The sequence below is a fragment of the Hoplias malabaricus genome, chromosome 13 (genome assembly GCF_029633855.1).
Source record: "Hoplias malabaricus isolate fHopMal1 chromosome 13, fHopMal1.hap1, whole genome shotgun sequence".
NCBI classification, from domain to species: domain Eukaryota; kingdom Metazoa; phylum Chordata; class Actinopteri; order Characiformes; family Erythrinidae; genus Hoplias; species Hoplias malabaricus.
Window position 1 is genome coordinate 4,244,273 of NC_089812.1, and position 27,571 is coordinate 4,271,843.

At 42.9% G+C, this 27,571-nt stretch overlaps 2 protein-coding genes across 4 annotated transcripts in view; both read left to right on the plus strand.

Moving 5' to 3' along the window:
* The window catches only part of usp36 (ubiquitin specific peptidase 36), a 23,724-nt gene extending 10,947 nt beyond the window's left edge, over window positions 1-12,777 (plus strand). For both annotated transcript variants that reach the window (XM_066641566.1, XM_066641567.1), the window contains exons 7-20: window positions 1,329-1,399; window positions 1,642-1,724; window positions 2,222-2,474; window positions 3,250-3,350; window positions 3,440-3,575; window positions 3,690-4,046; window positions 4,458-4,679; window positions 5,310-5,488; window positions 5,598-6,305; window positions 6,986-7,179; window positions 7,769-7,960; window positions 9,510-9,625; window positions 9,731-9,870; window positions 10,850-12,777. In XM_066641566.1, coding sequence (XP_066497663.1) covers window positions 1,329-1,399; window positions 1,642-1,724; window positions 2,222-2,474; window positions 3,250-3,350; window positions 3,440-3,575; window positions 3,690-4,046; window positions 4,458-4,679; window positions 5,310-5,488; window positions 5,598-6,305; window positions 6,986-7,179; window positions 7,769-7,960; window positions 9,510-9,625; window positions 9,731-9,859 — 2,741 coding nt within the window. In that variant the 3' untranslated portion in view covers window positions 9,860-9,870; window positions 10,850-12,777. The remainder of the gene's footprint in view (window positions 1-1,328; window positions 1,400-1,641; window positions 1,725-2,221; window positions 2,475-3,249; window positions 3,351-3,439; window positions 3,576-3,689; window positions 4,047-4,457; window positions 4,680-5,309; window positions 5,489-5,597; window positions 6,306-6,985; window positions 7,180-7,768; window positions 7,961-9,509; window positions 9,626-9,730; window positions 9,871-10,849) is intronic.
* Window positions 12,778-13,749: 972 nt separating this feature from the next.
* Window positions 13,750-27,571, plus strand: part of cyth1a (cytohesin 1a) — a 69,619-nt gene continuing 55,797 nt past the window's right edge. Inside the window, exon 1 of one of the 2 annotated variants that reach the window (XM_066643075.1) lies at window positions 13,750-13,948. In XM_066643075.1, the coding sequence (XP_066499172.1) occupies window positions 13,939-13,948 (10 nt within the window). In that variant the 5' untranslated portion in view covers window positions 13,750-13,938. Of the gene's footprint in view, window positions 13,949-23,697; window positions 23,972-27,571 lie in introns of those variants that run through there. The other variant, XM_066643073.1, reaches the window with a different exon arrangement.

Consider the following 27,571-nt stretch of genomic DNA (forward strand, 5'->3'; position numbering starts at 1 on the left):
AGACGCTAAAGTACCTGCGTGCTTGTGGTTCCAAGCGAGCAGAGTAAGAACTGATACGGGTGTAAAGGCCTTTTCACACCCAACAACACGGGAGTTCAGCAGTGTTTCTGAAGGTCACTGAGGGAGTTTGAGGCTCTGCTTCTGCGTGTTGTTTTTCTTTATCCTCCACAGTTTTTCTTGTTCTTTAAGCTTTAGCGTTCCGCTTCGTACAAGACGAGACGTTCAGCCACCATTTTCCTGCTTGTTTGGTCTGTAACCATGACAACGGCGCTCTGATTAGGTCGGCTTGATTGTAACACCTCAGTCAAACGCAAAAAACAGAACAGGTTCTAATTCGAAGTCTGTTGCAGCGCTGCAGTCCGTCAGTTTCAGACTCGGTGTGAAAGACGCTGCTAATATACGTGTATTTGTTTTCGAAACTTGATGTTCGTCTTTTTCATCCGTAAAAATCGCACTCGTGTGAAAAGGCCTTAACCCTCGCAGTGTAGATTAGATTCATGCAGTGGAAAAGTTCCATGAGAAACTTGCCTTAGTGGCAGTGGAAAATCGACAACAGATTGTTTCCCTTAAACAGTCCGTACAGATCCTTGGTCATTTGTTATTGCCACTATCCAAATACATAATTACATTGAACAGACCGAGATAGGACGGAGTTTACCAGTAGGAGGAGCAAAATGCAACTAAACAGCTAATTATTTAAAGAGTTGGTGTGTTTTAATCGCATTTTGCACAATTAATAACCATTTATAAATGCTTTTAATGACATGGTTTGACATGTTTATTAAATAGGTTATAAACACCTTAAAAGTCATTAATAATCATATATAACACACTAACAGCAGCAGTGTGAACTTTCAGAGAACTTGTCTGAAATTGTCTAAGTAAAGAATAAGCCAAGGCCTGTGAATGTGAATTTAGTCTTGGGCACACACCACACTATCATCAGTGTCTAAAAACACAATCTCTCTGTGGTTCGTTTGAACATGGTGTTTAAATGGTTAAACATATTGGTTCTGAATATGTGCTGAAACTGAGAGGGATAATGTCGACTGATGGAGAAGACAAAGTGAGGCCAGTATCAGTTGTGTAACAGTACGTACATGTGGGTTCACTATTTGGCAAACAACAGGTCAATGGTAACTTTCTATCTGTGTTATAACTGATTATTAATGACTTTTAATGTGTTTTCAGCCTAATTATTAACCTTTAAAAAACATTTATAAACCCTTAAGTGTGGTCTTATTTTAAAGTGATACCAAATCATTGAAGCATATGCTGAAGTAGATCCTCATATCTCTCTTTTTATTTTATTTTTTTTATTCCTCTAGTGAAGTGCTCCATTTGTAAAAGTGTGTCAGACACGTATGACCCATATCTGGACATAGCAGTTGAGATTCGGGTGAGTTTCCTGCCCTAGTTTGTTTTTCAGGGTTCTGTAGTGTCATAGTGTCTAGATGATGAATGTGTCTCTTCGGTGGGAGAGAACTCTGCATTGATCTTTCTCTCTCTCTTTTTCTCTTTCTCCTTTTCTATTTCTCTTTTTCTCTCTTTCATTCTCTCTTTTTCTTCTCTCTCTCTCTCTCTCTCTCTCTCTCTCTCTCTCTCTCTCTCTCTCTCTCTCTCTCTCTCTCTCTCTCGCAGCAAGCAGCCAACATTGTGCGTGCCCTGGAACTGTTTGTCAAGCCGGACGTTTTAAGTGGAGAGAATGCGTACATGTGTGCCAAGTGAGTAGCGGATGTGCTTCTAGGGAGTATATATGTCTGTAAAGGGTGCATGTACAGTGAGTATAGAAGTAATACAGAGAGTATAAATATTACAAGTCATTGGAGATGCTGTTTACATAATTCCAAGGTTAAATATTAATAAATGAGCTGTACATCACTTAGAGGTGCGATGGACTATAATCACTGCAGAGAGAACCGTTATATTTCTATAATAATTTTCCAGTCATTGACATCCAGCTACTGTTACTTTTACTAGAAGTTGGTGCTACAAATGCACTGCAGAAACTGTGCTATGTACATTTGGAGTAGAGTAGGGACACACACACCACCCCCTTACACTCTGCAATGTAGGGGGAGCCCCAAATCGTGCGTAGTGTTCATTTTAAAGCATGTTCATTTCCTGTTGATGTTCATGAAAAAACTGAGAGTAAATGAAAAATACACTGAGATGCATCAGTGTTCCACAGCCCTAAAATGTTTGTTTGTGTATATCCTAGGTGCAAGAAGAAGGTGCCAGCCACAAAGCGGTTTACAGTTCATCGAACATCGAATGTGCTCACGTTGTCTCTTAAACGGTTCGCCAACTTCAGTGGGGGAAAGATAACCAAGGACGTTGGCTACCCAGAGTTCCTGAACATTCGCCCATACATGTCTCAGAGCTCAGGAGACCCAGTGATGTATGGCCTCTATGCAGTCCTGGTGCATTCTGGGTACAGCTGCCACGCTGGACACTACTACTGTTATGTCAAGGTGACTGTCCTGGAAATGCACTGTACCTTAAAGGTGGTGACGTACAGGTAGAGCTGGACGATACGGCCAACATTCGTATCATGATGTAGTTCTTGATTTCGTTAGATACGATATGATTCCGAGACATCACAATCAAACATAAACCTATTGGCTTTGTTAATATTAGTATTTGTAAACTAAACTTAAATTGAGTGCTGAACTCACAGCAGTGCCCTCCAGTGATCGTCAGTCAGTGACAGATGCTGTAAATAATGAATACTGAAACATACTTAAAAATCATACTGTTATTGAAACAGTTATATTGCGATTTATATTGATATTGAATTATTGTCCAGTCCTACTTTCAGGGTATATTTATATCTTCAAAAAGATGTCAGAACTGTTAGGAAATTCATTGAAATCTTTGCTCTCATTCTTTTTAAAGCTGATTTTATTACACGACTCCTTCCTGCTGTTGTCTTTTGCCAGAATTGTAGTCGGAACTGCAACAAAAATAGAACCAATGATAAATGATCTTGACACTAGCCCCAGGAATTTGATTTTTTTTTTTAACTTCCCACCTTCTCTGTCTGTGTTATTTGGTAGAGTACTTGAAGTGTTTTGGTTCTCAGACATAGATTAAACAGACTTTTTCAAATTAGATGTCGTTCAAAACCAAGCCTCAGTTGTATTTAAAAGACGCCATATTTAGAAACTTATTTTTGCATGTTTTTGGTTTTTTTCCCTCCCTTTTGATTATTCTTCACAGTCATAATTTATCAGCTGTATTTTGCAGGCCAGTAACGGGCAGTGGTACCAGATGAACGACTCGATGGTGCATTCCAGTAACATCAAGGTCGTGCTCAATCAGCAGGCGTATGTCCTGTTTTACCTAAGGTAAGACAGACTCCTCTCCGCGTTATACTTTTACATGGAAAGTTTAGTAGAGAGATCTAACTTATAAGATGGATACCCTTGTGCTTTAGGATTCCTGAAAAGAAGAACAATGATGGTCCAATTGTAAAGCAGCACTTGGTGCACTCTGGGAGGACTAACATGACCCCTGAACAGCTCAAGAAAATAACGCTGAACGGACCTCTGTCCTCTCCACAGGTTACAAAGGTACATACTGTGGTGGATGTCTGGGGGAATGATCGATCATAAGTCTTGAATGGGTCTAAAATGACTTGGTGTTAATTATCTATTCTAATTTATTCCCCCTCTGACATCAACCAGAAGCTGGACACAGCTCAGCTGAGAAAGATCCAGTCTGTGGACGGGGGTCTGGGTGTTCCTGTGGCCCGGAACGGTTCTGGACTTCAGTCGCCCAAAATGGCCAACGGCACCCCTGCTGCCCACGCCGTGCCCAGGCTGCCGGGAGGTCCAACATTGATTGAGGAACCTTTTAAGAAGCTGAAGAAGCCTGCTCCTCAGCCCCAGGCTCGTGGCACTGCCCCCAACGGCTCCTCCAACGGGATCACCAAGTCTGACTCCGACAAGAGGGGCAGCGGTGAGGGCCGCAGCATGGTGCTGTCTACCTCACTAAAGTCCCTGTCCGACTCCTCATCTGTAGACACCTCCTCAGAGTCTAAGGTACTGTTTTGCTCATTTTGTTTCAGTAATGATTTATTTTACAGAGTTCTTATTGTTCTGTAAGAGATGATGAAATTGCAGTGTAATAATCGCTCAGCAAAAAACGATTGCATGGCGTTAAATATGACAATAGTTTCAGTGAAATAAAATAAATGCCAGTGTAGTGACATTTTTATAACTGAATACTGGACTATGTCCCTTGTTCCCAAGTGAAATAAACACATTATTCCCTACAATGTAATAAGAACACTGTAAAATAACGTCTTACCCAGGTTTCTCTGGCTATTACTGAGTTGAAGTGCTGTATACGTCGAGTCACTGACTCTGTTTATAGCTGTCATTGATTTGTCGTTCATTGTTGTCTCTGTGTGAATCACAGACTGAAAGCAGCTTGTCTCCTCTGACCTGCAGGAATCGATTGGCACCAGAAGTGCTCCTGTGGGAGATGTGTCCACCCCAGCCAAGAGCAGCGTGAATGGGACGGCCTCCCCAGCAAAAAGCGCCGAGCGAGTGGCTACAGAGGAGCAGAAGTCGGCGAAGCTGAAACCGCCGGCTCTCACAAACATCATGTCCGAGCCCAACAGCACCATGTCTCCTCCTCCCGCCAAGAGACTGGCACTGTCTGCCAAGAAGGTGAGTGTAACCGCGGCCTGGCTGCATGGTACGTGTGGTTGTGGATCATAACGTGGGGCTGAGCATTGTGGTCTGAAAAATGTAGGGCAGTCGGCCAAGATGAGGTTTGTAAAACATAATGAGAACGATGGGTCTAAAAAATAGTCCTGAAAGGGGAGGGGGAAAATAGTTATTTCTTACTGCAACATTCATGAGGTCCACAATGTTACTCAGCCCTGTTACTGAGAGTTGTGTGTCTGCCTGTTGCCTGCTCTTCCATTCTTTTCCAGCGGATGCTCATGACTGAAATTCCTCCCGTTGGCTTTTAAAGCCACGCAGATAAGTGCAGCATTAGACCTTATGTCTGCTTTGGTGTCTATACTGTTGACTCAGGTTGGCACTGCTGTCCTTTTTAGAATTTCTTTGTCTTCCTTTGCTTTTGTGTTCTTTATTTCTAACCATTTCTAATTCTTCTCTGCCATACTTTTTTTTTGTTTTGTTTTGTTTGTTTTTTGTTTTTGTTCATGTTCTGGTCTTGATTTCCCTCCATGTTTGAATCCTTCTATCTTTGTCATATTTTGTTGGCTATGGTTTATTTTATTTTATTTTTTTTTTCGACCACCAAGTTTTTATTTATGTCAATAACTGCAGGCCAGTCCCAGCCTCAACCAGACCCTGAACAACAACAACAACAACAACAGCAGCCGCAGCAGCAACCACAGCAGCAGCACTGAGGCATCGCCCTCCTCATCACATCATCAGTCCTGTGACCTCATGCATCCAGCTCAGCTTCACCATCTTACCCCTGCTTCACCTCTTCAACGCCACAGGTATGACCATCATATAATCAGCACTCAGAATCCTGTGTGGGTGTGTGTAGAGAGGTGGATGGATGCCTGTGTGTAACGGTATAACAGAGTATTCTTTGTCTTTTATCAGGGTTCCATTACATTCTCCCAAGTTGCAGCCTCCACCTGTGACTATTTTTAAACACGTGAGCCCCCTCAAAGAGCCTTCCTCTTTACCAAACAAACCCTCACACTCCTCACCACTCTGTAAAGCTAAGCCCGACCCTTTTAGTAAACCAGGACCAATCACAAATCAGACAGCTGTAGAATCTGGCATTGCTTATGGACTCAGCAGCCCCACTTTAAAAAAGAAGAAGAAAAAGAAGAAGAAGAAGCGCCGCCACTCTGAAGTGGAAGCCCCTGTCAGTGAGCCTCCAGCTGAAGCCCAGCGAGAGGAGGCAGAGTGCAAAAGTGAAAAGAGGAAAGAAAAAAAACGTAAGAAGAGGAAACGGGAGGAGGAGCAAAATGATCATGAGGCTCAGCGCGAGATGGTGCAGTCCCATCTGGAATCGCCACTTTGGGATGAAGACTGGTGCCTCGGAGACACATGGAGGGTCGGCATAGATGCTAAAGGAAGCACAGAACAGTCAAAAAAGCAAGAACCACCCACAGATCCCAAAGTATCTCAGTCCAAGTCAAAACCAGAGAGTCCGTCAACATCCCAACAGATTTTGTCGTTACCTTCACCTGGACCAGCCCTGCAAGACCCCACCTTGAAAAAGAAGAAGAAAAAGAAGAAAAAGAAGCTCAGAGAGGAGCTGCATGAGACCAAAGGCGAACCCGTGGAAGTCCCTGAAAGGTTTGTGAATCGCATATCTGTTTAAGGGGTGTATATTCTTAATAGATTTTAATATTAGAGTTATATTAGGAACAGCAATCGACATATCCAGGCAAAATACATAACAATGACTTACACATGTACAGAACATCGGTATTCATTTCTGTTCTTTGAGGTGAATTTTAATCCAGACTCTTTTAGCTATATATTTAATGTGATGAAATTATATTTTGTATAAAACTGAATTTTATGGCCTGTATACATTGGATATTAAAGTCTACACACCCCAGTTAAAATGGCAGTTTCTTTGGGATTTGGGGGAAAAACAAGACAAAGATAGAACATTTCAAATGTACTCCACTGTTAATGTGATCTATAATCTTTGCTGAAAAACAAACTAAAATACTTTAGAGGGAGAAATAGATAAAATAATGTGGTTGCATAAGTGCGCACACACTCCTATTTGGGCAGAATTAACCAATCACATTCAAACTCATGCAAAATGATACTGAGGTGTATTCCCAACACCCCAAAAACAAACAAACAGTGCATACTTCAGGGTCCTGTGTTGAAATGGAACGAGTAAACACCACAAGTGATGTCACCATCATCAAGTTATAGTTAACTACAGTTAATACCAGTCAGTGGTTTTGTCTTTTCTTTCTGTATCCAATAAGCCTCTTTCGTCCACTCTGCTGTAGTACCGAAGTGAATGAGATGGAGCATACTGACGCAGAGTTGAGGGAGCTGCGTGAAGCAAAGAAGAAAGCCAAAAAGAGGAAAAGAGAAGAGGCGAAGCTAAGAGAAGAATGCGGGAACCACGAAGATGCTCCTGGAGAAGAGCCTTTCGCTCAGAAACCACCTATGGAGACCGAGAAGTGCAAACCTACCACAGGTACAACCTCAGGCAAAAACATAACATGAAATGAACACAGCTTACACCTCGCCGTCCCTCTGAGGCTTTACCTGATCTGCAGCCTCATAAAATCTGGTAGAAATCTTAATGTTTCATTAGAAAGTCTCCAGACAAAAGTTGGGGTTGTTTGGGTGTAAAGTTTTTCTAAATGAAAACAGTTTATTTCAGCCAGGTTCTAACAATTCTGTCGAAAAAAGGACTCCTGTTTCTGCTTTTTCATTTTTCATTTGTTGTGTTTTGCGTTTGCTATTTTCAAGACCTGCTGATTTGAGTTCCTTCTCGACAGTTTTCCTTTTATAAACCAATTTGCCAATTGTTTATTATTTTTCACTGATTTACTACTTGACGTCTTACTCTACACTATACTTCTGTCAAATCAGAAACTTGTTTATTGAATGTTGACCAAAAAAAGTCCATCCACTGAAATAAATCTATAGAAAGCACTCCACACATAAAATGTAACAAGGAATCCTTTCTGTTTTATGTCTTGTTTTACCCTTTTATTTTCCTGATTCTTTTTAGCTACAGTCTGTATATTCATATCTTATTGCTTTTCTGTGGTCTCCAGGAACAGCTGGCGTGGTAGTGTGGGACAGCCAGGTTCAGGACGGCTATAAGCGCAAAAAGAGCTCTGCCGGATCGGACGATGCAGATGAGAAAAGGCCGCGTCCTGCTCCTGTGGCATGGGATGGCAAGAAGAGCTCTACAGTGGTGGAAGAGCTGCTCAGGAACGCCACAGATAAAGCATATGGAACTGAAGGTAAGACTAGCGCTTTATATCCCTGAATGAGCCTGGTCCAGAACAGTTTGTGCTGTTGTTTTTTGCGGATTATGAAGATTCACAATGAGTTGTCTTTCTCAGTATTTTATTATTAATATTTGTCTGTTTATGAGTTCGTTTACGTGAAACGTTAACTACTGCACCGTCGGAGGTGAAATGGAATACGGTTATATTTTAAAGATGGGTTTTATTTTCTTTTTTTAATCACGATGGCCATGTTGCAGTGTAACGTCAGTAAGGCTCTGTGTGCGTTGGCCTTGACACCAGCTCTGTCAGATACACACTTTTAGCACAAATACAGTTGTTGCATGTTGAGTATAAATTTGTCTCCGTGGAGAATGGCTGTGCTATTCAGATTTTTTTTTATAAATATATTAAGCTTAAAATCACTTATTGCAATGTGTTTCGCACTAAAAACCGCGGTATAGTGAGCACCATTGTGTATCTTACTGGAAGAAATAGTTAGTTACCACTTACTTCTCTCTAATTAACTTTGCCAGTTAATGCATAACACGCTTTTGTCTTTTAAATGTTTTTCTTTAATTGGTTTATTAACACAGTGTTTCTGTTACTTTTTATTTGTTCAACTACATTCTTTTTAAAATACTGATGAGTAAAATGACAGAACATTTGACAAAGTGGAAAGAGAGGTTTTGACAGCCCTCTTTATTGTAGCTTCAATTACTCCAGCTCTTGTTTACTACAAATAAAATTACTTTCTCTTATTCCCCTCGTAAATAAGGCAAGAATGTCACACCCCAAATGCCTTGAAAATGAATAGGATTTTAATGAAAAACGTAGGGGTATTATCTTGAATAAAAGAGACGTTCTAGACTTCCAAAGTGTTTTAGACTTTTGTGTCCTACACACGGGTTTAAACACAGTTTATTTAAACTGTACTCTCTTCCTTTAATCTTTAATACCATTCCTTTAATCTTCAACATTTGCACGAAAACTGTAAGCAGTAATTTCACAACTAATGGGGACGACAAATTTTATAGATTGATTTAAGATGTTTGTCCCTTCTCCTGTAAACCTTATATTTTGGAGAGTCATGTTTTTCTTTGGGCGGCACGGTGGTGCAGCAGGTTAGTGTCGCAGTCACACAGCTCCAGGGGCCTGGAGGTTGTGGGTTCGATTCCCGCTCCGGGTGACTATCTGTGAGGAGTGTGGTGTGTTATCCCTGTGTCCGTGTGGGTTTCCTCTGGGTGCTCCGGTTTCCTCCCACAGTCCAAAAACACACGTTGCAGGTGGATTGGCGACTCGAAAGTGTCCGTAGGTGTGAGTGTGTGAGTGAATGTGTGTCTGTGTTGCCCTGTGAAGGACTGGCGCCCCCTCCAGGGTGTATTCCCGCCTTGCGCCCAATGATTCCAGGTAGGCTCTGGACCCCCCGCGACCCTAAATTGGATAAGCGGTTACAGATAATGGATGGATGGATGTTTTTCTTTGGACACAGACAATAATATCAATCCTAGTTTTAAATTTGACCAGTACGTGAGATTAACAGGAATTATCATTTGTTGATCAGTTCTCAGTTGGGAGGGAGAGCGCTCTGCAGTCAGTAGAGATGCCATCGAGGATGCCCAATACGCCAAACATGATACAGTGATTGATGAATGGGACGAGGAGTTTGACAGTGGAAAGGTGAGGAGGTTTAAACTCTGATATTCATCACCATGTCTAAAGTAATAAAAACACAAGTGTTGTCAGACATCAGTGTTTTAATTCATATTTGTTGTGTATCAATAGGTAAAGAAATTTAAAAAGTATAAAAAAGAGAGGAGAAGAAGCGCTAACGTCTTCCAGAAGATCCAGGACCATCGCAACATGTGGTCTGTCACCCTGGGAGGAAGGAGGAACAGTTTGGGGTATCGCTAATGACACAGAAGGTGAGTCTTTTTTGGGAAATTTTAGCATCCGCAGCCCTGAAACACTGTCTGCACATTTAAACTCATCGACTGTAAAACTGGCACGGTGCTGCAGCAGGTAGTGTCTCTGTCACAGCTCCAGGGTCCTGGAGGTTGTAGGTTTGAGTCCTGCGCCGGGTGACTGTCTGTGAGGAGTGTAGTGTGTTCTCCCTGTGTCTGCGTGGGTTTCCTCCGGGTGACTGTCTGTGAGGAGTGTGGTGTGTTCTCCCTGTGTCTGCGTGGGTTTCCTCTGGGTGACTGTCTGTGAGGAGTGTGGTGTGTTCTCCCTGTGTCTGCGTGGGTTTCCTCCGGGTGACTGTCTGTGAGGAGTGTGGTGTGTTCTCCCTGTGTCTGCGTGGGTTTCCTCCGGGTGACTGTCTGTGAGGAGTGTGGTGTGTTCTCCCTGTGTCTGCGTGGGTTTCCTCCGGGTGACTGTCTGTGAGGAGTGTGGTGTGTTCTCCCTGTGTCTGCGTGGGTTTCCTCCGGGTGACTGTCTGTGAGGAGTGTGGTGTGTTCTCCCTGTGTCTGTGTGGGTTTCCTCCGGGTGACTGTCCTTGCACCCAATGATTCCGGATAGGCACCGGACCCACTCTGACCCTGAACTGGATAAGGGTTACAGACAATAACTGTAAAACTGTAGATGATTATGATCTTGATATTTATACATCACTGGGTAATTTGTCTGACCAAACGATGTGCAGCCAGCCTCTGAGGTGAGTGACCTATGGCTTCTTGTGTTAAATGTGTATATATACAGTATGAAGAAAAGCGTACAACTTCAGTATATTTTAGTCACATTCTGTAGAACACTCTGTCGACATCCCAACTTGCAGCAGGCTGTTCCTTTATCTTTAGGAGGTCATTTCCTTGTAATTGGGGTGTGTCAGAGAACAGAATAGAATCTTTAAACGAACCTAACAGTGATATATTAATAACCTACCCCGTTCCTGTCTTTTTACAGTGTCGTAGTGGGATCTTGATTGCGCTCCCTGGCTAGACAGAGACTGCCTTATTGGACAAGAGGCTGCACGCTCTCTTTGAGAAGGTTGAGGCGAATAAAGAGGATCTGCAAAGTACTGTGAATAAAGCAACGAGGCCAAGGTCATGGGGCTCAGTCTGATGTTTGGAATCAAGACCACGTTTATTGTGGCATCAGGGTCGAATCAACGTAAATGACTTGAGGCACACTGATCCAACTTATGTCTGATGAAATGCTGTTTATCAGGACAGGATGCTGTTTTGACCTGAAAACTGACAACCCTCCAGGGTAATGAGTAAAGGGTGCTGTTATGGGCTAATGGCTTATTTGGACATAGACTATTGGTTCATACTGCCTCCCAGTTTATTGGTTAAAAAAAAAAGTTTTCGTGCATGTATTATTTTTATTTTTTTTATTATTATTTTTAAAGCACAACAATGTACCTCTGACATTTAGAAGTTGTTGACGGAAGATTAGGCTACGATCCCCAAATGAACAAAATAACACATGTTACATGTCCATGGCCACCATAGGTCCGCCCTCTTTATCTTTAGCAGGGGACTTCTTCTGAACAACTTTATCATTGTGCTTTTTTTTTATTTATTTTATGATTTGGGACAATTCTGAAATTAAGCCTTGCTTTTGCTCTTTTAATATACAGCATTGCATCAAGCTGTGAAATCTTCCTTTTTTTTTTTTTTTTTTTTCCTTGAATATTATGAATATTGTTCATATGAATGATTGGTATCTCTTTGAAGAGAAGCCAGAGACCCTCACGGTGGGTTACTTCACCCACTCGGTCTGTTCACTGTTGGAGCAGTGCGAAACAGATCCAAAGGTTACAAGCTTGTTGCACCTTTTTAATTGGCTCTACCCTAAAATGCATATCATAAATAAGAAAATCAGAAGAACTGTATACTTTCTTCCATCCGTTTCACCACTGGAGGAGCTGTTCCATCTCAGAATTCAGCAGGGAAGGTTTATATAGCGCATAATCCCATTTCCCTGACCTATTGCCACTCTTTCTACTCTATGCAAGTCTCACAGGTCACCTGGAACCGGGGGTCCATCTCAGGAAGCGCCCCACAGAAGCCGGTCTTAAGAGAACATTGCTCTCTCGTTATTCTCTGTCAAACCTTCTGTACAAGCCTCGCCACCATTCCCAGTTCTCAGTCACTCATTTCCACCAGTCTCTCCTCATCCTACAGAGACGAATCTCTCTGAAATTGTACTATAATTCGTCTCGAAGCATATAATTTTATTCCAGATACTTGATCACCGACAAGTTGTCGACTTATTGAGAGTTTTGTGACGCTTTCTTGACTAGAACATTGTACAGTCCCACTCGTGCTCTCTGTGACTTCCTAAACATCCTTGTAGTTGAGAATTACTCCCCTCCCCTCCCCAAATACTTCCATTTTAGAGAAAGTTGCCTTGAATTCCTTTATATAAAACAAAAGAATTATCTAAATAGATCTTGAAAGTTCTACTTTATAATATAAAAAGCGAGAAGCATATTAAAATGCACATGTAATTCACAAATGAAACCTAATATATATTTAAAGGTTGTGAACTGTTAACTGGAGAACCTTCCCAGTGGGTAGATGTGCCAGTGTCGTGTTTGAGAGGATGTGCTCTTCTCAGTCAGGACCCCCCCCCCCCCCCCCCCTCATTTATGGCAGTGCAGTAAGAGTCTGGAGGAGGAAAAACAAATATATAGTTCTGTAGAATGTGTTGGTGTTCTGTTAGAAATGTCACTCAAATTTTTTCAATTGAACCCATGCTGAAGGAAAACGCTTTGGTCTCCGATTCCTGTCATATTTGCACCACTGATTCTGTACGTTTATGCCGCCTTTTTCGAGAGACAAAAAGAGACATTCGATATTGAGGATACATGAGTATAAATATATTGGTGCAATAAAGTTGTGATTTTTGTGAAAAACTTTGCTTTCTGTTTTTAATATTCAACACTACACTCAGAAAAAAAGAAGTAATGGTACTTTATTGTTCACTAAAGGTGCAGACCGTGTAATATAAATATATTTAATCATTCATTATAGAACTATATACATAAAATAAAAGTCCTGGAAATGAAATACAATTCAGAATATGGTTTGTATGTTCCCTTAAAGCTACCACCGCAGATTGCACAGATTTCTGAGAGTATAAACCACATTCCTGCTCGATAATGTCAGATTAGTGTCCTAGAGTTTGTATCCCATGATTAGCTAATCAGTTTGCTGCTAGTGATTTCAAAATTAGAGTCCCGGAAACGACCTGGATTTGAAGAACTATGAAAGTCCTGTCAGGATTCTAGTATTCTCTGTAATGACGTATGCATATATTTTTGAGTACAGTACAGGTAAAAAAAAAAAAAAAGAAAAGTAAAGTTTATATATTTATTTTATTATTATTATTATTTTTAATATATAATATATATATATATATATATATAAATCCTAACAATTGTGTAAGGACTGACTCACTCAAATCCTAAGGCTTATCTACTACTTTAGGTGTTAGGATATGTAAAAAAAAAAATAATAATAAAAAAATAATAGACTTACATTGAGCAAGAGCAGTTAAGTCCACGAATACATGAAGGCACACGTTCAAAACGTAAGTGCCACCACTTTGAACACCGTCCTACCCAAACCTACCCTTCCCACCCCGTGAGGATGAAGCTAATAGTGCCCTATTGGACGGATGGGGGGCGGTGGTTGTGGAATTTCATAATATATTTTTGTTTTCCGGAAAGCTGTATTGATCCGCAGTCTTTACATCACTATGCGCCGTAGCCCCGCCCATCCTTAAGCCCCGCCCAGTTCCCCTAAGAGTGAGTGGAGGGTGTTTTGGACCTCGCGGTGTGAGTCTGAGTCGACACCGGAGACCCGCAGCAGCTGCGGCTCGGCGGCTGCACACAGCCGAGGCGAGGGCACCGTGAGGCGGCCAGAGGAGCTGCAGTGAGCCGGGAGGTGTACTTGAGCGACGGCGGGAAGTACAGACGGAGATAGAGAGGCTGAGAAGAGCTGCTGCTGCTGTACGGAGGACGCCCCTGTCTCTTACCGACCATGGACGAAGGTAAGTCACGCTCCTTTCGCGCTGTAAGTAATAGTTCATCCGCGCGAGCCATTAACAGGTAGGAACACACCACCTCACAGGAACGGGCACGAGCCCGGCGTCACTGCCCACTCTTAATAAACATGAATTATTAATGCCCGTGTCCTGCTGGTTTGTGTGAACGGATTCTGCGGCAAGGCTGGTCCCACAAGACCCTGCAGGACCACCCCTAGATCTGCTAGATGAGGATACACATCCAAAAAGCACACTTTTGTTGGTCATATTTCATAAGCACGTGTCAGAACTTATCTTTAACGCGGGTTTAACGTTCAAAACAAAGCAATTAAACTTTTCAAAACTCCTGTCCCATATGAAGACCATTTGCAGTGGCATGTGGATATATCACTTTAACCAGGCATCCTCTTTAGAAGCAGTGTCATGTTTTACCCCCAGATAGTGCCCCCCTCATTTCCTCCCCCAAGTATGAGATCACACTGTAGTAAAGGCCTGTCTTGTCATGACGCATGGCACCGTACTTGGCCTTGTTCATCAAAACTGAAAATGCATGTTAATTATTCATTATGTGGCTCACTAAGTGCATGGTGCATCTCTGAATAGAGCTGCAGTTGCAAATGCAACCCTCCCTTTACAGGAGATCATCTCTCAGAGGGAACTGCATCAGAGAAATCTGTAAAAGTTAATGGCACTGGAATTTGATTAGCGGCTTAATGGAAGTTCAATATGAAGGCAACACTGAGTGGGGGGCTATGGAAAAGTGCTAAAGACATGCAGAGAGTACAGGACCACTGCGGTAAACAATGCCATCAGGCCGTTAAGAGGAGATAAAAGAGTGGAACAACGCACTTCACACAATGGCTCAGGGCCTCTCTGTAATTCTAATGGACAGCAGCGTACAGCAGAAGAAGAAACTCACTAAATGCACAACCCACTCACTTGCTCTGTACAATGGGAGGTAAGCAGTCACAGCTATGACACAAAATATAATTGAAATGGCTCTGCAGTTACTAAGGAGTGCGCACAGACCTTAACAAGCTGTTAGACGAAGGAAAGAAAGCTGTAAATTGGCTGTAGGTTTTGCTAGTTTTGAGTCATAAACAAATATGAGGAGACAAAGGACGATGTCAAAGCACCAGGACAGAAAACTCTATGCTTTAACTACTACGTAACAACTATTAAACCCAATCCGTGCAGTGAAACACACATTTACACACATACTAACGGACACTAGGGGGCAGTGAGCGCACACGCTCGGAGCGGTGGGCGGCCCTATAGCCAAGGCGCCCAGGGAGCAGTTGGGGGTTAGGTGCCTTGCTCAAGGGGATCGAACCCACAACCTTCAGGTTACACGCCCACTTCCCCCCAGGTCACGGCTGCCCCAGACGAGGAAAATGACCCAACGTTTTCATGTAGAAAACTAAGTGAGAACCAGCTCCAGCAGAAGACCACAATGTTACAGTGAGCTAAAGAGAAGCAGCCGTGAAGTGTGAATGATCGCATGAAAGTGATAATCAGTGATGAATCATGAATCTGCTTTGGCCGAGGAGATGAAATAGTGTCTGGTGCCGTTCTAATGAAACAAATGAAGATGAGCCTTTGAAGAAAGCATTTTTATTTCCCCACTCATTTACGGTATGGGGTTTTATACGGGGTCAAGGACCCGGGAGATGGAAATCGTTGGCGGTCAGCGCACAGGTGTACAGCGACGTTTAGGAAATGGGATTGGTGATGAAGTCACTCTCCAGGATCGTGATGCGTCTTGCCCCAGAGCAAAGGGTGTTAAAGGCTTTATTCAGGGAATGTTTGTAAACTGTCTACACATCCGTCGGAATAGTTTTTAACCCTGTGCTATATTCTTAATACTTAATACAAAGAATTTAAATTGTTATATTTTTCCTTAAGAGTGGTTTTATACTTTTTATAGAATTAGAATCACTTTATTGGCCACTGTGCTGCACCCAGAAGAATCTGTTCTCCGCATGTAACCCAATCCCTGCAGTGAAAAGGTTATTATCTCAAACGATACATTTAAATTCGTCTGATTTGTGTTTTTAAAAAAGCCAGACTTTTCATCTATTAAAGGAGCACTAGGTAATATTTGTTTATTTATTTTTTTTATTTTATTTCTGGGGCTCCCCCTAGTGTAATTAATTTTGACAGCACTGTACGGAAAACGGCGAGCAGAGGCGAGAGAGGGAGGTGGTCTCCTACCCTCCTCCTGAAGTTACATAGTGCAGTTTCTACAGTGCTGAGCCCAGAGTAGCAACCACAGAAGCTCTGTTCTCCCTGTTACAGCTCAGTGGAGCATCACGGCGATTTTGAAGCTGTAATTGTAAGGTCGAAATATGACGTAGTGTTCCTTTAAACAAAAAGATTTGTTTGTTCTCTAATGTTTGCCAGGGGTTGTGTTTGGCCATTATTCCAGCTCCTACTCTTTACAGTGCAGCCACAAAAGCATTAGTGAGTTCAGGTGCTAATATTGGATGATTAGTTCTGGATGACAAACATTACTCATACTCGCCCCAGAGGTATTACTGAGAACACAGTTCCAGAGCATAATTCTGGGGGACTTTATTTACCTCTAACCAACGCACCAGGCACAGCTAATTTTTTTGTTTGTTTTACATTCATTTCAAACATCTTTGGAACACAGTGTATATGGGTTCCACCTTGACTCTCCTTATCTCCTTCGGAGTCTGTCTGACTTCCTGTGTCTGTTCTTGTCACAGAAATCTACGCCTCTCTGTCTGTATCGCACCGAGCTGGGTCTCTTTTACCAGTCTGTAATCTCATAAGGGGAATTAAGCCTCGAAACGCAAGCCCTAATCAGTTTTACTTGATGCCAGACATGCTCCTGCTCTGCCCGTCCTGCCTCCTTATCGTGCCCCCGATTGTTATTCTGTTTTAAAGGAATGATTCACACAAAAGGGAGCAGTAACCGGGTCTTATTGGAGATCAGGGTGTTTACAGACCTTCTGGTAAACAAGTAAAGTCAAGGATTTTAGGGATAAATTTATCTCAGCCTTGTTTACGAGTAACATTTTGAACATGGTGGAAGAATGCATGAAGGGCAGGTGTATTAATAGCTAGGTTTATAAAGCTGTAATAGCTCTAAAATAATAAAAAAAAAGTCTAAGATGATTGGACAAACATATATTGAATTAAAAATGACCAGGGTGTGTTTCACAAACCAGGATTTCTCAGTTTAGCTAGATAACTTTAGCCCAAAGTCAGGCCTGTGGAGTAGGAATGTCCAAGAGGCTTCAACTTGAGGCTTACTCCTCACAGACAGTCACCCGGAGGAAACCCACGCAGACACGGGGAGAACACACCACACTCCTCGCAGACAGTCACCCGGAGGAAACCCACGCAGACACAGGGAGAACACACCACACTCCTCACAGACAGTCACCCGGAGGAAACCCACGCAGACACAGGGAGAACACACCACACTCCTCACAGACAGTCATCCGGAGGAAACCCACGCAGACACAGGGAGAACACACCACACTCCTCACAGACAGTCACCTGGAGGAAACCCACGCAGACACAGGGAGAACACACCACACTCCTCACACCTAATGATGAGATGGATGAGATAAAGCTGAAACTCTGAGCGAATGATGGTGAACATAAACATTCCTGGCAGCTCTGCTTTAAACATGGACATTAAAATTGTAACAGACAGTCCATTTATCATATTGTAAACATGTATCAGTAAACGTGTGGTAGTTGTACAGTGACCCTACAGTAAAGGGTCTGCAGTCAGTGATGTATCTAGGACTCCCAGGTGACCCAGAGTGACGTTGTCCAAACGTGGTCCCAACCACTGGAAATCCAATGCTGATTGGTTGACTCCACAGTCCATTCTAATTAGGTTGTTTGTTAATCTGCCTCCTGTCCAGGTCCTTAATGCCTGGCCAGTGACCAATCAATGAACAGCAGTCTCTTTGTGGATGAGAGTGAAAATCCCCTTTGCATCATTTTACTTTTGCTGTTTTAATGCTTATTCTTTTATTCCTTTCCAATCACACTTGTTTACGGTGGAATAAGAATGTTCCTGTAATGCTTTATGAATCCAGTACAATAACAAAGTGAGGTCCATCTCTCATCGCCCCTTGTTTTATTTATTTAGATTATTTTTTTATGAAGAGGAAGCCAAATTGCAGAGAAAAACACAGAGGAAAAATGCATTTCCAGAAATGTGTGTAAATACAAATGAGGCTTCTGAGTACATACAATGATCACATCCTAGTTCCCTCTCACTGACGGGTTTCTTTGACTCACGTTGCAGGTTTCATGGAGAAAGCATCCCGTTTGCTGATCGCTGACTGCATCGTCTCCAGATGTGTGATTAGTGCGAGTGGTCACTACAGTCAGTGCCGATCGAATGAGTCAAATTCATAAAGACATCGGTGCTGTTGACCTTCAGTCTTGCTTTTAGGCACCGAGCTCAGCAGAGACGGCTGAACCTAGATCTGAGAGAGAGACAGAGAGACGGAGAGAGACAGACAGAGACAGACGGAGAGAGAGAGACAGAGAGACAGAGAGAGAGACACAGAGAAAGAGAGAGACAGAGAAACAAAATAAGAGACAAACATGAAGAGAGGGAGAGAAAGAAAGAGAGAAAGAGAGACAGACAAAAAAAAGAGAGACGGAAAAAGACAGAGAGACGGAGAGAGAGAGACAGACAGAAAGAGAGACGGAGAGAGACAAAGAGAGAGAGATGGAGAAAGAGAGAGAGAGAGAGAGACGGAAAAAGACAGATGGAGAGAGAGACAGACAGAAAGAGAGACGGAGAGAGACAAAGAGAGAGAGATGGAGAAAGACAGAAAGAGAGAGAGAGAGACGGAAAGAGACGGAGAGAGAGACAGACAGAAATACGGAGAGAGAGAGAGAGATGGAAAAAGACGGAGAGAGGGAGAGACGGAGAAAGACAGAGAGAGAAAGAGAGCGAGAGACGGAAAGAGAGAGAGAGAGACACACACAGAGAGAGAGAGACACAGAGAAAGAGAGAGAATCAGATCAGACGGACAAAGCGTGAGTCATTATAAGTGACAGCTGATGAACTGCTGTTTTCTCTGCCTGCACAGATTCTGTGAAAGTGTGTGTGTGTGTGGGCTGCTTGTGTGAAGCACCTGCGCTTCTAGAGCTCTCTACCACCCACATTCAGAGCACGCTAAAGAGATGAAACACATTTGAACTCGCTCAAAGAAAAGCCGCCATGCCATTGGTAATGCTCTTTTCTCTTTACCCCTGGGTCCTCCAGCAGGTTTGACATGTTTTCAGACTCTGCACGCAGCTTCAGCATCAACAACCAACAGCGAGGTTGTCAAAAGCCTAGTAAAGTGCGTTGTGTGGTGTTCCCAGAACTGCTGTTGTAAACCATGTAACTAAAGTGTTAATTAAAGTAACAGATTTTTAAAATCTCATCAATTATTCTGGAAAAGAAGATGTAGAAGTATGTAGTCGGTTTTGCCAGCTACACATCCTTTCATACCCACGCTGCTGGGGGAGTTCCCAGCATGCTCAGTGGCGCTCCTATTTGCCTAGCGCCCTTGTAAAGGTGCTAAATAACAATGTACTCCTGTCTCCGGCAACATTAACTAGCATGGCAGAGCTGGACAGATAGTGTTCTCCTCCGAGTGTGCTGAGCTGTCAAATGGCACAGAGGAAGTATGCGCTTGCCTTCTCTCTCCCCCCAGTTGGTGGCGCTGTGTGCGACTAAGGAAGTCCTTGTCAACAAGAGGAAAAGGTGACCACTACTTAAGGGATAAATGTGGCTAAAAACCTTGGTTATGTTTAAAACATGAGCCCTTTCCTGTGGCTCGCTCCCAAGCCCCCACACAGTCATGCGCAGTGTGTCGTAGGTGAGGAAGAGGAGCGTCTGTGTGGGTGTTTTCAGCTCTCCACTTCTCCTCAGGCGAGAGAGAGAGATGCTACACCGTGTGAAGAGTGAAAAATAGGCTGTGACTTTCTGTCAGGGCCTAGGGAGTCTGTTTGGTGACATTTTATCTCTGAAAAGTCCGACACATCCCCTGTGATGATCCAGTGAGACGAGTTTGCAGCTGCTCCCAGTGGTTTGTCGTGTGTTTGTCTGTAGGGAACTGAAATAGCATGTTGTCTGCTCTGCCTCGTGCATTGTTCCACTGCGTGGCCACACGGGGGCGACATTGCAGCGCTTTTTAAACTGAGAGATACTAGTTGTTTATAAGATTCTGAGGTAAAGCAGTTGGAGTCAAGACTAGACCAACCTTCATTCCGTTTTAAGTTAAAAATAATGGAAAAGGAATTACAAATGTTTCGTTTGTAGCAGATATTTTAAGAGATACAGATATTTAGTCCACTTTTATTACTTTGGTCATCTCAGTTTGACCTTTGACCCGTACTGAATGCTGGCCACTTTATCAGAAACGCTTTCTCTGTTATTTTATGTTTCACTACTTACTTTTGTGAGGGTGTGGAGCCAAAAGTCGACCGAAAGTACATTTTACAGAATGCTAAATGCTAATATACACAAACGTTAGGGTCAGACTGACATCATCTGGAGCTGCGTGAACTAAACAACAAACAGTACGTTTTGAAAATAGATTTCCCCTCAGTGCCGCGTCACAAGATGAACTCTGTAAACCTTTGGGTTGTGGAGAGTTCAGGAATCGGGTCGGGTCAACGTGGAAGTGCAAACTAAAAGTGGAAGTGCATAATAAAATGTGAAGTGTGAGGACTTTGCTGAGTTTACGGAAAGCTGTCTGTGTCTCTGTGTGTGTGTGTGTGTATATGTATGTGTGTGTGTGTGTGTGTGTATATGTATGTGTGTGTCTGTGTGTGTGTGTCCCACATCTGATGGGTTTGTTCCTCTGACATGCAGCTGCAGCACTTTCCCTCCCTGACTCTGCAGCTCATGAATGTGCACTGTGGCTTTTGCCTCCCCCCCACACATCTCTCTCTCTCTCTCTCTCTCTCTCTCTGTTTCTCTCTCTCTCTGTTTCTTTCTCTCTCTTTCTTTGTTTCTTTCTCTTTCTTTGTTTCTCTCTCTCTTTCTCTCTGTTTCTCTCTCTCTCTCTCTGTTTCTCTTTCTATTGCTTTCTTTCTGTTTCTCTCTCTCTCTCTCCCCACGTTTCATTGTTCACTGTCTACTTGATGTTGCACTCCTTGTCACTCCCCGTGTGTGTGAGTGAATGTGCATCTGAGTGCATGGGATGGCCCTCCCTCTCCTCCATCACTCGGGGAAATGCGAGTCTGTGGAGTTAGGGTTCTCCTGCAAGCATGTTGAGTGAATCAATGCCATTGCATTTGTGATAGTTCAAAGATCATGGCGCCGTGCCCCAGTTCTCACTGATCACTTTTCCTAGACCCACGTTCGGCTTTTGCTGGAGCGTTTGACCCTCTTCAGAAACCCCTCGGGGGACATTACGAGCTGTCGCTGAGAGTCCATGGTGATTGACAGGTCTCTGGCCAATCAGAGCTCTGCAGGGTTCACACGTCACATTAAGTACCTACGAATGTAACTGTAACCGAGCAGCGACAAAAAAACAACAACCCGGTTCTAAGACCAGATTTTGCCAGTGAAAAAATCGAGTCGTGTAGGTTCCATGCTGTGGAAAAGCGCCCTGTGTGTGTGTGTGTAGTTTACTCAGTAGTAGTAATGTATGTTAGAAAAATAACATAAATCATTCCATTTCTTCCAGCAAAGCAGAAAATCACCTCAGCTACCTGTTGCCAAGCAACAATGCCATCTTGATAAATATGTGGAGATTTTATGAGACTGAACAGTGAAAATGGCTATTTAAGATCATGGAGGAGCTTAGGAAAACATTAACAACCCTCAAGATGTCTGTAAAATGCTGTATATTTCAAACAACAGAACGTGCCTCTGCCCCAGAAAGCAGTCGGCACAGACGCGTACAGCTCCTTCACGTTTCGGTTCTGCCCCAGGGCTCTCATCACCTTTATGTGGCTCATGTATCACAAAGAGTCCTAATACATTCTCCACAATATTATGACATTAAAAGATTTCCAGCCTCTTTTTTTCATCTCTGAGAACGGACAGTTTGATAGAATTAAAATGAAGAATGATTCGAAGGAGAGTTAGAGAGTGTGTGGTGCCCTGTGATGGACTGGTGCCCCCTCCAGGGTGTGTTCCTGCCTTGCTCCCAGTGACTTCGTGTAGGTTGTGGACTCTGGACTGTGACCCTGAACTGAAAAGCAGTTACAGACGACGATTGAATGAATGAATACATGATAAGGATTTTTGGTACTGTGTCTTTTTAATAAAAACGATTTCTATGTCCTCTGTTCTGATTGGCTGCTGCATATCGTCCCTCATTCTAAGAGCAGTCAGTGTGGGGACACTCCTCATGACCTCATCATGGGCTTGCTGTCAGCTGCTTGTCATCGCTGTCCAAAGACAAATGTGTCTCCAAAAGAGCAACTTTACAGAAGAAATCAAAAAGATTTAATTCCAAGCAAAATTGTAGCATTTCTATTGGTTCATTCACACAGTGTGAAGGAGAGCTGCTGTGTTGAAATGATGTATTAAACTAAAACTGGGCAAAAATGGAGACATCTTAGTTTTTGTGACATCAGCTTAAACCAAGAACCCGTTGTTTCAGCAGCTTAGGCGTCTACACACCAGACAACGCAAGGACGGAGCGGTAGATGGTCCGTCTAGACGGCGTGTACATGGCTAAAGCAGGGGCGGAGCTTGTAGCTCTAAATCCAGTGGGAAACAAGACGGTTTACACCTGGAAGGAAATATGGACCGTCCAAAACTGGACAAACCAGAACTCATTCATTCATTCATTCATTATCTGTAACCCGTATCCAGTTCAGGGTCGCAGTGGGTCCAGAGCCTACCCAGAATCATTGGACACAAGGCAGGAACACACCCTGGAGGGGGCGCCAGTCCTTCACAGGGCGACACACACACTCACACTGTGCCAGGCTGGCACATGACAAAGTGAATCTTTTATTCTGACAATCTGGCGTCATACAGAAGTGGGAAAGAGTGCACTGCCCCGATCCACCTCTCCTCCATTTTGTCTTTTCATCCGTCGTCAGTCCGTGCCCCTCCTTGTTCCTATTGGTCGATGTCAGAGTCCGTTGGAATGGTTTGAACTTTCTTGACGCTTGACGGAACGTGGGTAACTGCTTTTGTGGTCCGTTGGAGTCGAGTGTGTAGCCCTGAGTTTCTATGTGAACTGCTTTAACAATGTTTACAAATTGCGTAGACGCTTTTATATCAAAGCTATGAGCCCTTTACAGTTGAATTAAATTTAATTAGATTCTTACAGAACAATTGAGTGGTTAAAGTTTTACAAAATGTAGCACGTGTCGTTTGGTTGGGGAATGTTTTTATGTGTAAAGAGGAAGGTGGGTCAATCTGATTGCTGACTTGTGCTAATACACTGGTGTGTGTGTGTGTGTGTGTGGGGGGGGGGCAGTCTGTGAGACCTAAGATCTACCTTATACAGTCACTGAGCAAAGAGAGAGAGAGAGCGAATGAAACGCATGCTAGCAGAGAAAGGAGGGAGCGAGGGAAGGAAGGAGGGGTTTTACAGTGTTGAGTTTTAAGTCGCTGTGCAACTAAAGCAGAAGGCTGAGTGCGATTGCGTGATTTCAGAAAATCGCTCCAGAGATGAAGTGATATTGTCACAAAGGACGGAGGCTTCATCTTCTCTCTCTCTCTCTCTCTCTCTCTCTCTCTCTCTCTCTCTCTCCCTGTCTCGCACACATCGCACACACTCAGGAATGACCAGTTAAAGAGCAGTCGCCCCCCACACAGCCAAGAGCAAGCCCTTCACAGCCTGGGGAATGGCTGCTGGACTGACACACACTCGTCTTCCATCACTCTAAAATTGGAGAAGAGAAAGACAGAGAGAGGAAGTCGCGAGAGAGCGCCGGCTGGCACATTTCGTTAAAGCCGTCAGATCTCTTGGACCCTGGTAGTGATGGGGACTGTGAGTGAACTGTGTGTGTCCAGTTTCCAGGCTTTTCTGTGTCCGACTGTGCCGAGCCCTGCTCCAGGTAAGGCAGGTGGAGACAGAGAATGGGTGGAAAGTGCTGTTTTGACTTTTTTTATTGTTGGGCTGGCATTAAAGGTGCTATAAATAAAATTTATAAAGGTGTAGGTGTCAGCAGGCTTTTGACAATAATTATATTGTACAATGTGTGGACCTCAGTAATGTGCCTCAGTGATTTTTGTTGACCTCAGTATCGCTCACTGTTTTTGCTGCCAATGGTTGTTTACATAAAAAGGAACGCTGTTTTCTCTGGTTTTCTCTGGTCTCTCTGTTCTGGAGACTTTATGTCACGCTACTTACTAAGTTTTTATTTTATTGAGGGTTTATTTATTTAGGATATTTACTTATATTCCGTTTCCAGAGTCTGAATATTGAAAGTAAATAAGTTTTTGCCAAAAGTTCATTGCTCTTTTAAAGGGCTGCACTGCATTGTTATGCTCTTGTATTATCATTATATCAGTGGCATAAAGTAATAACATCGTTTATCGCAGTTATTACTGGGAACAATGAATTGATCTGTCAATCAAACAGAATTACACTTACCACAGGGTTAAAGCAGCAGTAAGTGCACTTTAAAGTGTAGAGATGTAGTTCTGTCAGGGTACTTCTGTAGATCTGGTGTACAGTCTTAAAAAGAGAGGTACTTTAAACGATACCAAGGACCAGTTAAACTCATTTTACACTTACAGCATTGGGTAGGTGCTCTTGTGTAGTTCTAAGAATGTTACAAAAGTGATAGTGTTGTTGAGAGTCTAGTCCAAGGTTTCTTAAAGGGGCAGCGTTATGAGTTGCTTCAGTGAATGTTCTACATCCCTGTATTTGGATTATATTCCAATGGATAACAATTGCACATTGTAATGTATTATTTTATCATCATTATTATTAAAAGTTTTTGGGATACCAAACCTTTAACACTGATGTATGTAAATGAACTGAAACACCACTTATAACATCACTGCGGATGGGTGGAGGCTGAGGTGTGAGCGCTGGTTTTTGTGACATCAAATAAACATTAGGTCGACTTTTTTGGAGCTTTATTCTCAAACACAAATGGGCTGTTGAGTGAGCAGCACAAATAGGAATACAGTGATCCCTCCGCAAAGGGATCCGCGAATTTCCGCGAAGTAGAGGAAAGATATATTTTTTATGTATTTAACGAGTATTTGGACTTTTAAACCCCTCCCTGTTACTGTTAACAACCCACTCTTTGCATTAAACAGTCATTCTATAATGTTTTTCAGCTGGAACTACATGTGATATCCTACCAGTTTCTTTAATAGAGTCATTCCTAAGCTGTGATTTAGCGTCAGTAAATTTCACTCGGATGTGGACGTGAACAATACACGTACTGTACGTAAGAAACATTAAAATTATACATTGTGTCACCTACTGGCCTCGTCTAATACATGGAAATAATAAAAAAGCCCCCTTGAAAAAACACGTGAAGTATCGAATTCGTGAAAGATGAACCGTGGAGTAGCGAATCCGCGAAAGTTGAACCGCAAAGTAGCGAATCCGCGAAAGTTGAACCACAAAGTAGCGAATCCGTGAAAAAGTAGCGAATCCGTGAAAGTTGAACCACAGAGTAGCGAATCCGCGAAAGTTGAACCACAAAGTAGCGAATCCGCGAAAGTTGAACCACAAAGTAGTGAATTCGTGAAAAAGTAGCGAATCCGTGAAAGTTGAACCGCAAAGTAGTGAATTCGTGAAAAAGTAGCGAATCCATGAAAGATGAACCGCAAAGTAGCGAGGGATTACTGTATGTTTGTGTGTTTACATACTACATCACACACTTTTATCCCAGAAAGTTCAGTATTGGATTCTCCGTGATATGGACCTTTTAAAACTTCGAATGTAAACCCAGTGAAATGCATTTGAAAGAACAAGACACGATTCTACTGTTTTGCACCGAGTTATCGACAGAGACAGTGTACAATTGCATGTTAGTGAAGGGGACATGGGCTTTGCACTAAACAGAGTATATATTTATTTATAATAAACATTCATAGTCTACACTTTGGACACATTTAATTGTTCACACGTGTTTAGAATCAGAATCGGAATCACTTTATTTACCTTACTTTAATTAACCCAATCCGTGCAGTGAAACACACATTTCCACACACACTAGTGAACACTAGGGGGCTGATTGTTGGTGTCATGGAAAGCTCTGGACCAGTTAAAATCACAGGGTTGAATTCCAAATGGAGGCTTGACTGGTTCAGGTCTGATTTACTGTGTTAGTGACCTCACTAATATGCTCAAGACTGAATACAGTCAGTCCTCACAGCCATTTCACATGATCTCAGCTAAAGCAGTTCCAAAAAATAGAATCTGATACTGCAGCGAAGAGAGGAGACATTTCATATTAATGCCCTTCATTCGGAGGAAGTTTCTGAGGGAAAAAAAACGTATCCAAGAACTTCTGTCTGTATTGTGACATCTGAAACTAGAGTGGTGTAAAATGACAGCCCTGAACCTGAAGCTCTGTTGATGATTCTGTCTTTTCTCTGAACGCTGTCATATTCGGGAACACTGTGACCGCTGACCGGATTGAGAAATGATAAAGTAATGCAAGCAGCCATTGACGTAAAACGCTGTTCCTCAAACGTAACGTTAGACTTTTAATCCAAAGGAGTCTGTCCTCTGCATGAATTCAGAGAGTGGAGAGCGATAGTCGCTCAGCATATGGACCTCAGTTCTAGTTAATTAATGATAACAGTATGAGAGAGAGAGAGAGAGGTCACATGACTGCTTCAGTAGGAAAGAAACATGGCAACATTAGGATGGAAATAGTGCAAGCTTGCTCTGCCAAATGATCTCAGTCTCATTATGGTCAGCTTATGCGCACCCTCCTTTTTCTGGACAGCAGCTAAAAGCTGTTAAGGAGAGCAGACATATGTAATCCCTCAGGCAGGACCCTGCCAGAAGCTCTCGGGTTTGGTGCCCTCTTGCTACGCTCTGCGCGGCCAAGCGTGCTTGTTGTGTCTCGGGGGGGGTGAAAACTTTCAGTGCTTCCTGTGTCACTTTATTACAGATCAGCTGCCAGATCGCCCTCTTTTCACATTCTTCATGCTTATGTTTTTCACGTTGATGGTTCTATGTAATGTCTGGAGGGGGGGGTCTTTTCCAATCATATCCTTATTTAGTCAAAACCTTTCTGCGGCTTTCATTTTTCCAAGTAATTTCAAAGATTCAGCTAAATTCCCTGAAGAAAAGAAGTGTATCGATGCTTTAAAACCATTTGGATAAAAGACTTTGCTTTGGTTTGTGAGGTTTTGCTCCAACTACAAGAATATTCAGGCGTACGTACCTTGTCACTAGAGCTGAGCGATATAGTTATCACAATGTTATCGCAATACATTTTCTATATTGATCAATCTCGATAACTATCACAATATAAAATGTTCTAACATTCATTATCTGAAACCGCTTATCCAATTCAGGGTCGCGGTGGGTCCAGAGCCTACCTGGAATCATTGGGCGCAAGGCGGGAATACACCCTGGAGGGGGCGCCAGTCCTTCACAGGGCAACACACATTCACACCTACGGACACTTTTGAGTTGCCAATCCACCTACCAACGTGTGTTTTTGGACTGTGGG